General features: G+C 44.2%; 1 protein-coding gene across 1 annotated transcript; it reads right to left on the reverse strand.

Moving 5' to 3' along the window:
• Window positions 1-4,551: 4,551 nt before the first annotated feature.
• Window positions 4,552-12,360, reverse strand: LOC117553907. Its single transcript, XM_034228017.1, has 3 exons — window positions 10,287-12,360; window positions 9,938-10,109; window positions 4,552-4,617 (listed from the first exon to the last, which is right to left on the reverse strand). Exons 1-3 carry the CDS (start codon window positions 11,876-11,878, stop codon window positions 4,552-4,554), a joined length of 1,830 nt encoding a protein of 609 aa, XP_034083908.1. The 5' UTR covers window positions 11,879-12,360.
• Between the last annotated feature and the right edge of the window lie 1,921 nt (window positions 12,361-14,281).

The following is a 14,281-nucleotide window of genomic DNA, read 5'->3' on the forward strand; positions in this document are numbered from 1 at the left end:
ATTGATTGAATATCTGAGCTGCATGTGCATTGGCACTTCTTTTTGTTCACAGCCAGGCACAGGCAACCATTTTTGACTATACCCATTTGCTGTACTTTGTCCTTAATCCCAATTGTACATTCACGTTACCGACTCCTATAGTCAGCCACTTTGACACACTTCACACATGACACGGACATTTTTAAGAAACCTTAACTAAAGGAAGGTTTCATTTTGCACCTTACTCCTGTTGTCCATCTCTTTTATGTTATGGCTTGACTCTGGGGAATCTAGCCATAACAGTATGCAGTATATGAGCATAGTAGATGTATCATTTATCTGTAGGCTACAAGGGTGGCCCGCATGCGTGGGCGGTGGCCCGGTGTGTGGGCCGGTCCGTCTGAACGTCCCGGGCTGAATTTGTGTCCCAGTCCGCCCCTGTTATCAGCATATGGAAGTTCAAACTTTGTGTGAAGAGGAGTAGTTTCAACATAGTCTGCCAAATCAGCTCTGTGGCCTTGAAGCGCTTGAGAATAATAACCCTCATTAGAGTATGCAGAGAAAACGGCACATATCAAGAAATGGTACAGTAGTGTTGGACAATGCTTTTAGAAGCATTTGGTTTTAGCATATAAGGTAACATAAGAAATTGCCACTACATTCCCCCCCTTTTGATCATATTTGATCAATCAAAAAAATAAAACAAATGACAGGATAGACTGATATAACACATCAATGAATACACTCCATCGCTGTTTTAAGTAAACACATCATAAACATATCATGGAAAGTGGCTGTTTTTGTGGAGGACAGACTCCGTATGTGGAAAACAAAAGAATACTGAAACGAGGGAATGGCAATTTTACACACAATTTTACAGTTCGGTGTCCGACTCTTCAGTATCGGAATCAGTGGGGGCTGAATCTGGGTTGGCCGTAACATTGTCAGTGGTTTGAGGGAGAGCGGTGTATTGTACAAATGCAGAGGAGATTATACTAGAAAAACATTTCTTCATGAGGGGAACTACACAGCATGTACAGCAGAAGAGCAAGGCTATGATGGTGAGGAGTGGCATGACTATTCTGGCCAGCCAGCCTTCCCACCCTCCCGATGTGAGCCAGGACCACCAGTCCCAGCCTACAGGGTCGTAGTCCACGTTGTCAGCCTTCATGTCTGCCAGAAGTGTGTTAAGGTGTTTTATGGTGCGAGTCAAGTTCTCTGATATGTCTGGAATGTATGTACAACAAGAGTCTCCGATAACGTGACATAGGCCCCCCCTTGAGGCAAACAGGATGTCTGGAGCAAATTGATGTTGCATTAGCATGTTTCTAGTCCAGGTGGGAGTTAGCTAATTCTTGTCCGAGGGGCTCCATCTTCAATCACTCGCCAGTGATCAGGCACAAAGTTTATGTTCTTGGTGTCGTCGTCTCCTTAGTGGATGTGTCTAGTCTGACTGAGCCCGTGCCTTCATGACCAAAAAAAAAAAACACAGCTGGCTGTCGCCCATGATTCTTGTGTGCGGTACTAGGGTGTATGTACTGCGTGTGTGGTGTTGGTGGTGACTTGGCACGTCACTTGTCGTCGTCTGTTTCTGCTGGACCGGGGCGGAGATGACAGCTTTGCAGTGGCTGGCGTGGACCCACGTGGCTCTCTCTGCGACCTTGACCGCTGTCTGGGTGACGAGAAGCACCTGGTAGGGACCTTGCCAACGGTTGGATTTCCAGCTCTTTCTCCGGAAGTCCTTGATCAGCACGAAGTCGCCTGGTTGGATAAGGTGGAGTGGACCAGTAGCAGGGGTAGGTAGAGCTGCCGCTACCTGGCGTCTAATATCTGCTAAATTGGATGACAGGTTAACACAATATGACAACATAGCATCCTCACACAAAGTTGTGGAGGGGAGAGGACATCCTGGCGCCTTGATCCCAATCTGTGGAGGAGCTGCAAAAAGGATCTCAAAAAGGCTGAGTTGACTCCGTGTTCGTTTCCGCATCCTCATGTACATCAGCACAATGGGCAGGGCTTGTGTCCAGGATAAACCTGTGTCTGCGCAGCATTTTGCTAGCTTGTTTTTGATTGTACCGTTCTCTCTTTCAACCGCACCATCACTCTGTGGATGATAAGCACAATGCTTTCTGATGTCCATGCCAAGGTATTCTCCTATCTGTGCAATGGCCTCATTAGCAAAATGTGAACCATTGTCGCTAGACATCTTGCTTGGTATTGTAGGAGCAAACACAGTGCTGGTGGCTTAAAGCCACCTCCGCTCCGCGCCGTCTGTTAGATGAGCCTGGTCAGATTTAATAAAAGGAGTTCAAAACACCGGAATAAAAGTTATAACAATAATCTGATTTTAATGGTAAAAAACACCAATACAAGTTACAGAGTACTCTGGACTCCCAGTTCTACTGCTGTGTGATACAGATATCGGGACCAGCCAGTCAGAAACAGGGGGCATCGTGCATGAATAAACATCAGCATACATAGACATATTTGGGGGCAGAGTTGTGTCGGTTTCTCTGCACCCCCAAATCTCGAATTGGTCGATTTCACTCCTAAGCGAATCAGAGAGTCCGTGGGGAGGAGTTGTGTTGGTTGCTCACTCCCCTAGGTGTTCTTATTGGTTGGATTCACTTCTGGTCGGGCCCAATACAGCGAATCAGAGTTCTGGGAAAAAGTATTTTACTTCTGAACAGAGCGTGAGAGCTTCGGAAGTAAACAAGGACAGAGTCAATCTTTATCTTGCACCTGAATTCACTCCTTTACTTTCCCAAGGAATATTTCACACAAACTATTCTTTCCCAGACAATCAAACATTGTACACAGATATATTGGTGTCTGAGATTATATTGGCCCCAGAAAGAACCTTGAAAAGAATATGTGTGTGTGCTGGTATCTGGGTCAGTGAGTGTAAGTAAGGTTATATATATATATATATATATATATATATATATAACCTTACTTAAACCTTTCCATTTACCAAACATGTTTGTCATCCATTCCTCCATAGGATTGTTGATCCCTGATTGTTCATGCATGGTTTTAGATAGGGTGCGTAGACCCTCTAAGGCTTTAGTCACGGAACTGTCAGGCGCCGTGTTGTTGGGAATAAACGTGCAGCACATATCACCGAACATTGCGCAAACACCCCCTTTCGCCGCCAGAAGCATATCCAACGCCATTCTATTTTGTATAGCCATAAGGGAGGTAGGCCCTAACTGTTCAGCTAGGCCTTCTACTGCGTCCCTAGTGAGGTTTGCTAAACGGAGGACATTGTAATGTACAAAGTTAATCCTGTCTACATTTTTGTTAGGGGTAATGGGAAGAATAGCTGAAATGATAGGAATATTTTCGAACCCTGCCGCGATCTGGTCAGCTAATTTGTACTCATTAGGGACCCCCCGAGGGATTCCTATGGAGTCAATGTAAGTAGGGGAGTTACTGGAAAGGTCAAAGTTGACCTCTGCGTCTCTTTTGTTTAAGACGTGTCTTCGCCGTCGGTTGGCTAACTGACCGTTCGAGACGTGTTTCGCATCGAGGGGAATTAATCTATCACCTAGTAATGTCAAAGGGGCATGGAGGCGGGTCATTGCACAAAGTCCTATTGATGCTTCCGGAATTCTGGTATACAACCGTCGGCCGCCACAATAATAGTAAAGCCCACTGACCTACCATATTACCTGCTAGAGTGCTGTTGCACCAGTCAGAGGAAACATTACCCAGATTAAATTTAGGGGAGGCGCTGGTTAATTCGAAACAAGTGTATCCCCCTCTGCCTTTTCTTGGAGTAAAGGGTCCTGTTTTTGTGCCATTATCAATCGGTGGGAAAAGGCTGGCTAAGGTTGTACAGTTTGATGGGCTAGCCATTTGGGTAAGTTTTAACATACAGTTGTAACCCCAGGTATCTGAAGGGAAGAGAGGAGCTGGGTCAGTTATCAAGTGGGGACGAGCGGTCGCGCAAGCTAAACAATCACCTACCATTTGTTCGTGAGCAGTCCCAGCAACCCATTTTAACCATAGGTTAAATGTTAATACATGTTTACATGTTTACTTTAATACAGTTTAGAACAATATCTGTTAGTATCCCCCATCTAGCAATAATTTCCCTTAGTAAAGCTTTAGCCACAGCATTTGCTGTTTGTGCGTTTACCGGAAATGCTTCAACCCATTTGGACCACATGTCAAACGATTACAAGACAGTGTTTCTTACCCTCAATGCTTCTGAGCAGTTACTGTGAACCCCTTTGTGTACCAATGTTGATTAATGGCCTACATCCCCCCTTTTGACACATGGTCTAACCCATGTGTCAATTTAGCACATTTCCTAATGAGACGGGGTCAGTGTTGCTGGTGTGTGCAGAGCATTTACATACTGCAACTTCAGACGGGAGCAGAATGGCGTACAATAAGCCTGCAACTAGGACATGGTTAAGTACTGGCTTTCCATCAGAGTAAAAAAAATTGTCTACACTTCCAAATAGCGCCAAAATCATGTACTACCCCGAAAGCATAACGTGAGTCAGTGTAGATAGTTAAAGATTTTGCCTTTTGCAAAAGTACAGGCCTCAGTGAGCGCTACGAGCTCTGCTGCTTGTGCTGAGAGGTGGCATGGGAGCGCTCCGGAACGGAGAACAGCAGAATCTGAAACAACAGAGAAACCCACCCGATTAGTACCCACAGGGTCGCGAGAGGCGGACCCTTCAACATACAAAATCAGGTCAGGGTTGGTCAGGGGTACATCTTTTAAGTCAGGTCTAGGAGTACATACAATAAGAAGCTCGGCAACACAGTCGTGTTCGTCACAGTCTTCTGGTAGGCATAAGAGATGCGTACAGTGGTACATTGTTTGACTTCAACATTAGGCATGTTTAACAGGCATGTGTGATACCTAAAATAACGTGCAGCAGAGAGGTGTGATGTTCTCTGTTCACAGAGGATGAGAGAAACAGCATGTGGAACCAACAGTGTTAAAGGTACATAACCTACAATGTCACGTGAGGAGTTGAGAGCTTTTTCAGCTGCAGCAACTGCACAGAGACATTTTGGCAGGCCAGCAGCTACAGGGTCTAGCTTGGAGGAGAAATAGGCAACAGGCCTCTGTTTTCCCCCATGATCTTTAAGGAGAACTGAGGTCATACACCCATCGCGTTCATCCACTGCCTGTGTAAAAGGCTTGGTAGGATCAGGTATACCTAGTGTCGGCGGGGATTGGAGAGCCAGCTTCATGTTAATGAAGGCTTCGTCAGCTTCCGGTGTCCATATAAGGCGATCTGCAGGTTTCAAACCGGTGACATGCGTGATTGTACGGAGTGGTTGTTCGAGCGGAGAATAGTTAGGAATGAATGGCCTGCAGTATGAACACATACTAGGGGTGTAACGGTATCCGTATTCGTCCCGTACCGTCACGGTTCGGACGTCACGGTTCGGCACATGCAGTCACACGGAGAATACGCCTTTTTTTACGAGTGGGAAAAAAGTCTGTCACTCAGGGCAGTATTACACTATATATAATCCAGGGGGCGGTATTGCGCCTAAAAGCCAGCCGCCCGTAAATAACAAATGAAGAACAAGAACAAAACACAACAAAACGAACACAATACATGAAGAAGAAAAGTTAGTAGCTATGGCGAGTTCACACAACACACAGGAGCTAGAAGACCCACCTGCTTCTTTTAAATCAGGTGTGTGGGAACATTTCGGGTTCCCTGTGGACTACAACAATGATGGGGTGCGAGTTGTGGATCGGACGAGGACAGTGTGTCGGCGTTGTTCGACAGCGGTGCGGTATGCTAGTGGTAACACGTCAAACATGCTCAATCACATCCGAGTCAGTCTCAGTCGCCAGCGAGAGGGTTTTCTCGACGTCAGGTGACATAGGGCCCTTCTCTTATTTTTCATTTCCTCGCTCCTCGGTCTCGGTCTCACCGGAAGTTGATTTGTCTGCGTCATCTTGAGTAGCGTCCCAATGGCCTTATTTCTGCCGGAGGAGCGAGGAGCGATAACGGAGGAGCTATAACCTAGGAACCACCAGACCATCCTTCGATGAAATCCTCAGACACTCGCCCCGCCCCCTTACTGTGTATCGCTCACTGATTGGACGATGCAGCGCATGCACTGATCTGATGCTTCTTGACATGAGAGCAGTTTCCCAGCGGAGTGAAGAAAATACATGAACCTCACGGGAGTCACTCCTCAGTTTATACGGTGTTTTGCTTCAATTCATGTATCATTTAGTTACACATATGTGATATATCTGAACAACAAAGTGGTCAAAAATCATTTTATTCATTTTTTGGAAACATTTTCATGATCGCTTTTTTCGCTTTACATTTTCATTTATTGTCATTTCCATTCAGTCAGTCATTAAGTGCTATTTAAAATGTTAATGTGCTACATATCCACACAAACAAAGTGTGCAATCCAATGAATGTTAATCTAACTGGGTTTTGATAGATAACATATCTCTTTCTCTTCTCTCAATTATTTTATTTCTATTGTGCACTCTAATCAATATTAATCCAACTAATGTTTGTTTATATATTTTAAGAAAGGCGTTTATCTTTTTTGAGAATTAGTTCTTATTTGATTTTATTTATTGGGGTCTACAACAGATGATACATATGTTTGTGTCAGTAAATGTGTACTAACAGAGGCGGGGGTGTTTGTGAAAATAACGGGGACAGAGCTGCTGTCAGACGATCAGCTGTGCGGCGTCATCAAACGGACGTCGCTTCCCGTGACGCTCCGGAGGAAAGGACGTCCCATTGCTCTTAAAACTCATTTCCCTGCTTCTCGTGGTTTCCTTGCGTCTCTCCATGCTTCCCTGGTGGGAGGGACTAGTCACAGGGAAACAACGCAAGTGAGGGACGCAAGGAATCCATTTAACCGAAGTGAGAAGGATCTGCCCTCACTACTGACAACGTAGACAAACTCATCTTTTTGAAGAAAAACTTGAAAATAGAGTAAAGCTTGAGTACCTTTTATTTAGGCATAATGGCCTCACCCACTCACAAGTTAATTACACATGTTAGACATTGCTCCTAAAGGTACAGATTTTATTTTGTTTTATATTTATCATTGTATTTATTTTATATTTTGACATCAGGAGATGTTATACAGTTCTGTATTGCCTTTTATTGATTGTGATTGAACCACTTTCTTATTATTTATTTTAATATTTTCAAGACATTTTTTTTAGTTTGACATCAGCCATTATAAATAATATGGCCATCTGAGTGTGTGTTACTGTTTGTGGTTTGTTTTTAACTGTGTAATACAGTTAATGATTCCAAATGTTAGAGTTACTTATTTTCATACCAAAACGTGCACTACTGTTAAAAATAAATAACAGCAAAAAAATTATGCATTTGGGACTTTATTTTGCTTTTCCTTGTTGTACCGAACCCGTACCGAACCGTGACCCCCAAACCGAGGTATGAACCGAACCGTGACTTCTGTGAACCGTTACACCCCTAACACATACCCAAAAATGACATAATCTGTCACTTAGTGACAGGTTTTGGCAGAGCAGCCAATGATGCAATACGCTTATCTGAAAGCGTTTTTCCCTCTCCTGAAATGATGTGACCCAGAAATGTAACTGTCTTTTGCACATATTGAAGTTTAGACAAACTGGCCTTGTGGCTGCGAGGTGTTTTAACAAGGAAATGGTATCAGCTACACACTGTTCTGCTGTGGGTGCGCAAATCATGAGGTCATCAACATATTGTATGAGAGCGGTGCCTTTGGAAAGTTGTAGAGAGGCCAAACTTTTACACAATGCTTGGTTGTACACAGTGGGAGATTCGCAGTAGCCTTGACACAAACGTGCAAATGTGTATGGCTTACCATCATATTCAAATGCAAACCAAAATTGACTGTCTTTGTGTACAGGGACACTAAAAAATGCATTTGAGAGGTCTACAACAGTGAAAAATGCTGCAGAGGCTGGAACCTGAGAGAGAATGAGATAAGGATTTGGAACGAGCGGCGCGCGTGCATGTACGGCTTCATTTACAGCTCGTAAATCCTGCACAAATCTCCATTCGTCAGGGGGTTTGTCCCGGATCTTTTTAACCGGAAAAACAGGAGTGCGGACTGGAGAATTATTACATGCAATAATCACCCCTTGTTTAAGCAGGGAGGTAAAAACTGGACGAATGCCATCAATGGCTTCACATTTTTAATGGGTACTGGGGTTGGTTGGGACGGTACGTAGACTTTGGAGTGATTACAACAGGTTCGGCAGAGCGGATTAAACCTACTTCATATTTGTGAGCTGCCCAGAGTGAGTATGGCACATCTGAAAGCGTGGCAGGAAGCTCAGAAATATGAGAATTACCCGTAAAGGCGGGAAAAGTGGCATCGCCAACGTCATCATCCTCAACCAACAGCAATGTGCGCAGAATGGCTACGTTCGTGCAAATTTCACGTGACATAGAGTATATAACATATTCTGTGTGTGTAGGTGCCCAATCAGTGACTGACTCCCAATCTTTAACGAGTGGACCCAAATCCCTCCATCTATCAGTGTGGCCCCTTGCTAGTGAAATGTGTAAGACCGCCCCTGGGATTTGATAAAGCTTGTGTTGTGTGGGTGTGAGTGTGACAGAAATAGCGCTGCGCAGTGAGCTCCAATACATTGTTTTAAGCATGATTTCGTCATTCACACATTCCAACAGAAACTATTCATCATAGTATTTGCATGTATCATCAGAAACGCTAGCAGTGCAATGTAAATGAGGAGCTTCCATAAACACAGCCAGTGAGGGGACACGTTGACGGGCCAAACGCAACAGTTTCTGAGAATCAGGAAATGTAGCAAGCCATTGATACACAAAACACAATTCCTCTTCAAATGAGAATTTTGGACCATCGTAGGGGATGGTCGTCTGACTTTTAGACTTTTTGTAGAAATTAGGTCAAGGCCAAACCGGAGGATCAAATCTCTGCCCAGTAAATGTATAGGGCAGACAGATGACAGAAGGAAACTGTGTTTGACTGATGTGGGAAATGGGTGGCTGTCATCACCGTTATCTCTACACTGGACTGGTACTGAAAACTTCTCCTTCATAGTTACACCTGCCGCTTACACCTTGCTCCTATTGAGTGGATATATACCACTAAATTTACAATTTGGCAAATCTGCCATTTTTACCACGGAGTGTGTGGCCCCTGAGTCAACCAGAAAAGTTAAATCAGTGCCCATAATTGTCAGTGAGTGTAGGACATTTCTTAAATGAGGCTTGGTCATAATTTACATATTGTGAGGTATCTATATTACTTTGTAAGGGTAAAACCCCAGCTCGGTTCAATAACCAAAATCCAGTGAACAGAGATAACAGTACTCGAGTTTCAAGTTTACTTGCTGCAAGGAGAATCGGCGAGTGACATGCAATGTCAACTCCTTAACCAACTCCGCTCGCCTTCTCCCATTGCATTCTTTTTATTTCAACAATACAGTAACATGACAATCATGTGGTGTTGACCAACGCCTTATTTGTTAGTGTGAATCTTGTGACTCTCAGTCATGTGAATCTGTGTGTGTGTGTATGTGTGCCATTTGAACAGACTATTCTCTGTTCCTCCATTATGCTTCTTGTAACACAGCAATGAGAATACATTATGAAAACACATTTATCCTTCAATAAACTCTAACATTCCCTCCTGTTTTTCATAATTACTAGCTGGTTACAGTGTCTTTATTGTCATTAGCGTCAGACCCATCAGGGTCACTACACACAACACCTTTCCCAACATAGTATATTTGTGATAGTGGTTCTGTTGTTTTCTTCACCGGGGTTGAGACCAGTATTTCCTAATGAAACACCGCCCTTTGTAGCCGGACTTCCACCACTTATCCATTGTTAAGTTGGAGAGGTATTATCTTTTTGCAGTGGCTCTGATGTATCCACGTAGTTCTTTCGGCGATTTTTAGTGCAGTCGGTGTTGTCAGCAGTACCGTGTAGGGACCGTCCCACCGTGGACAGTGCCAATGCTTCCTCTTAATCACCTTCACGAGGACCTGGTCACCAGTCTGCACTCGAATATCCTGTAAGGGGGTAGAAATGTCTGGCAAGTTATTTGTTCGAGCTATCTCATTGCTTCTGAAGAGTCTGCTCATCCATTCAGCTAATGTAGTCTCTGCCTCAGCATCATCCTCCTCCCTCACCTCGTCTGTGATTGGTAGTCTGAATTGCCTTCCTGTTATGATCTCAAAGGGAGACAACCCTTTTGTCGTGGGCGTGATTCTCATGCATGTTTCTACTAGAGACACACATTCCACCCATGGTCTTCCTGTTTCTTCCATTGTTTTCCTTAGTCTTAACTTTACTGTTCCGTTTGTTCTTTCCACTAAGCCTGCACTCTGTGGATGATATGCACAATGGTTTTTTAATGTTATCCCCATATGTTCGGACAGTTTGGTAATAACCTGATTTACAAAATGGGACCCATTATCACTGTACAGTTTCTCTGGAATACCTCTGTTTGGTATTATTGTCTTGCATATGGATTTTGCTACGGTAATAGCGTCTGCATGTTTTGCTGGGAATATTTCAACCCACTTTGAAAACGGACATATCATTACCAAACAGTATTTGTACCCTTGGCATGGTGTTAGTTCGATGAAGTCCATATGCATGTGTTGAAACGGGTATGTTGGTGGAGGAAACTTTCCTCTCTGTGGTCGCTCATTGCCTTGAGCATTGTGTCTGCAACATACTACACAGGCTCTACAAAAGTTTTTAGAAAATGTAATGTAGTTGTATGTATGGAAGTGTTCATTTATTATTGTCACCATCCCTCCTGTTGAGACATGGCACGGCCCATGACTCAAATGAGCTGCTGTTTTGTAGAGACTAACAGGGAGTACTATCTTGTTGTTTATTCTGAATGTTCCCTCAGGGTCTGTGGTTGCACTATCTGTCAACCATTTCTTCTTTTCTCTGTCGGGTGCGCTGTTCTGCATATCCCTTAATATCACAAGAGGTATCGGTTGTGAAACACTTTCCCCCTTCTGCAAGAGGATATGGAACCCATATTCGCCCATAGCTGCTAGCTTTGCTACCTTATCCGCGTGTGCATTGCCAAGTGTTACTGCATCCTTCCCACTGGTGTGCGCAGCACATTTGCATATAGCGATGCTTTTCGGCAACAACACCGCTTTTAAAAGATCAGTCAGCAGCTGTGCATGGGTGACTGGTTTTCCTGTTGACGTTTTCATGCCCCTGCGGGCCCATTGGGCTGCAAATATATGTACTGTTGAGTGCGCATACTGGCTGTCTGTCCACATAGTCACATCTTTTCCAACCCCCGCTTTGCATGCTTCTGTAAGAGCTACTAATTCCGCTGCTTGTGCAGAATATGTGTGGGGGAGTCGGCCTGCTTTTATGACCTGTGAGTGTGATACAACTGCAAACCCTGTTTGATTTTGGCCTGTTATAGATTTAGAACAGGACCCATCCACAAACCATGTTTCGCCACTGAGTAGTTGTATGTCTTTCAAATCTGGTCTTGGTTTGCATGTTCTGTCAGTCTCTTCTTTACAACAGTGTGGTTCTCCATCTTCTGCTGTAGGTATTAATGTGGCTGGATTTAAGATATTACATATTTTTATCACAATGTGTGGTTGTGACATTAGTGTAGCTGTCAGTGCCAAATAACGTGCAGGTGATAAGAAAGCCATTTTGGTGTCATGTAACAACATGGTGACTGCGTGTGGAACCATCAGTGTGAGTGGGTGGAACAAAACTATTTCTGCTGTACAATGTACCGCCATTGCTGCAGCGCATACTGCTTGTACGCATACTGGTAATGCTTGTGCTACTGGGTCTAACCTTTTAGAGTAGTAAGCGACAGGCCTTAGTTTTGTGCCGTGTTTTTGGGCCAATACTGATGTCATAAACCCTTTTTTGCAGTCAACTGTACAAATGGTTTTTCATAGTCTGGTAATGCTAACACTGATGACCCTACGAGACACTGTTTAGTCCTTTCAAATGCAGCTTCTGCCTCTTGTGTCCATTCTATCTTGCCGGACATTTTCATGTCATTGTCTGAGTATATGCAATCTAGTAGGGGCTGAGTCATTCCTGCGTAGTCTATAACCCATGCTCTGCAATAGTTAGTCAGCCCAAGGAATTGCATCATTTGTTTTTTTGTTGTTGGTTTTGGTGCGTTTAACACCGTCTGTTTCCTCTCTGAGTGTATGCGTCTCCCTTCTCGGTTTAAATTGTGGCCTAAAAAGATCACTTCCTCTTTCACAAACTGAAGTTTCTGTCTTGAAACCTTGTTTCCTGTTTTGGCCAAATGTGTCAGTACTTGTAGTGTGACTTTTGTGCTTTCTTCCTGTGTGGGTGACGCAATAAGAATATCATCTACATATACCAAAATCTGCGATGTGTCAGGTATCTGTAATGTAGCCAAACAATTTGCTATTTCTCGTGAAAAGATTGTTGGGCTATCCACATACCCCTGAGGTAATCTGGTGTATGTGTACTTTGTTCCTTCATGTGTAAACCCGAACCATCCTTGTGAGTCTTTTTCTACAGGAATGGAGAAAAAGGCATTGCTCAAGTCTATCACTGAGAACCATGCCATATTTGGCTTAAGGCCGTTCATTAACGTGTGTGGATCTGGTACTGTTGGGGCTGTGCTTTGTACAGCGTCATTTACTGCTCTTAAGTCTTGAATCATTCTCCATGACTGCCCATCAGCCTTTTTTACTGGGAAGATGGGGGTATTGCATGATGCATCAGGGCACTCACGCAGGATCCCTGCTTTTAGCATTTCTTCAATTACAGGTTTGATGCCAACTTTTGAATCCTCTTTTAAGGGGTATTGTCTTATGTTAGGTCTGTAGTTAGTTTTTGGTCTAACGTGTACAGGTTTTGCGTTCACCATGCGACCTACATCACATTTTCCTTGTGACCATACGCATGGCGGCACCGTTTTCAGGACCTCTAAGGCCTCTTCACTTAGCATACATCATTGTTGTTCAGGGTCGTCTAGGTGGGCGCGTGGTGTCATCACTAAGGTAAACCCTAGAGTTTTGCGCTTTAATCCGCCTCCAGTTTGCCAACCGTTTTTGTCATCTGTCCATTTTGTTATCCTGTTACCTCTAGCCACTAATAAACCTAAGTCTCTCCATGAAGTCCCTGGGCCCCTAGCTACTGATATGTGTGGCGTGGAACCTGGTTCCATTATCAAGGCAGTGGTTGATGGGACCCTAGCGTCAATTGCAACATCCCCGTGTTGGTTTGCATACATCGAGTGGAACACTACCCTCTGTGGTGTCAGTCGATGCACGAGCACATCATAGTCTTTGTCTGGGCCAGGGGTGTTCTTGTACTTTAGTGTAACGTGCAATGCGTCAGGTTTCATTACTTCTTGGCCATGTTGTGGGGTGAATAGTGTTAACAGGTGTTCACCTGTGTTTGTCACGTCAGGTTGTGGCATGTCTAGTGACCAGTAGTAGTTGGGGGTGTTTATGGATTTTTGAAGGAAGACCTGGTCTTCCACCTTTTCTCCGGGCCCTACTGCTCGCATTCCCCCTTTGACTGGTACTACACTGATTTTTAACATGTCCATGCCGTCTCTCCCTAGCAAATTGACAGGGCAGTTTGAGATGAACACAAATTTGAGGGATGCCTGGAGGCCTGACCTTCTATCTTCCATAAAAAGTGGCTTTGAAATCGACCTCTGATTTATGTGTCCATTTGCTGATTTTACAAACATAGTGCCAGTTGGTGGCCACATTCTTTGGACCTCTTTTTTCACTACTGATGAGTCTGCACCGCTGTCACATAAGAATTCTAATTTTTCCCCATTGATTTCGATTGTCCTGGTAGGTTTAATACTGTTGTCTGACAGATTCAGTAATACTTCAGAAAGGTCAATGTGATGTGTGTGGACGTCCTCTTCTTCCTTTCTACGTCTAGTCAGTTGTCATAACTATGTAGGTTATGTGAAGGGGGGGGGCCATGTCTCTCGTCTTTGTACTGTCCCTTTTGTCCCCCTTCTTTGTTCTGTGGTCTCTGTTCCTCACAGTCTCTCGCCATGTGCCCATCCTTTCCGCACCTGTAGCAAAGGAATTTGCCTTCTGCGTTTCTGCCTCCTCCTCTGCCTCTGCCTGTTCCTCTACCATTCCCTCGTCCTCTGTTAAACCCGCCTCTCCCCTGTCCTGGTCCCACAAAGAAAATCTGATTTTCTTCCCCATCTTCTCCTATGAAGAAAGCTGATGCTGACGCTTTCTTATGTCTTTTTTCTTTGATCTGGGATACCTCTTTCTCTTGCTTCCTTTTTATTC

Source organism: Gymnodraco acuticeps, unplaced genomic scaffold (assembly GCF_902827175.1).
Source record: "Gymnodraco acuticeps unplaced genomic scaffold, fGymAcu1.1, whole genome shotgun sequence".
NCBI lineage: Eukaryota > Metazoa > Chordata > Actinopteri > Perciformes > Bathydraconidae > Gymnodraco > Gymnodraco acuticeps.

Bases quoted from the DNA above. Each gene is read 5' to 3' on its own strand.
- LOC117553907 (XM_034228017.1), bottom strand. From the start codon at position 11,878: ATGACATCAGTATTGGCCCAAAAACACGGCACAAAACTAAGGCCTGTC. The intron at 10,110-10,286 runs AATGGAAGAAAC...AGAGACTACATT, and splicing joins AAGTTAAGACTAAGGAAAAC to AGCTGAATGGATGAGCAGAC. The intron at 4,618-9,937 runs GTACTGCTGACA...CTGTTGTTTCAG, and splicing joins GGTGGGACGGTCCCTACACG to ATTCTGCTGTTCTCCGTTCC.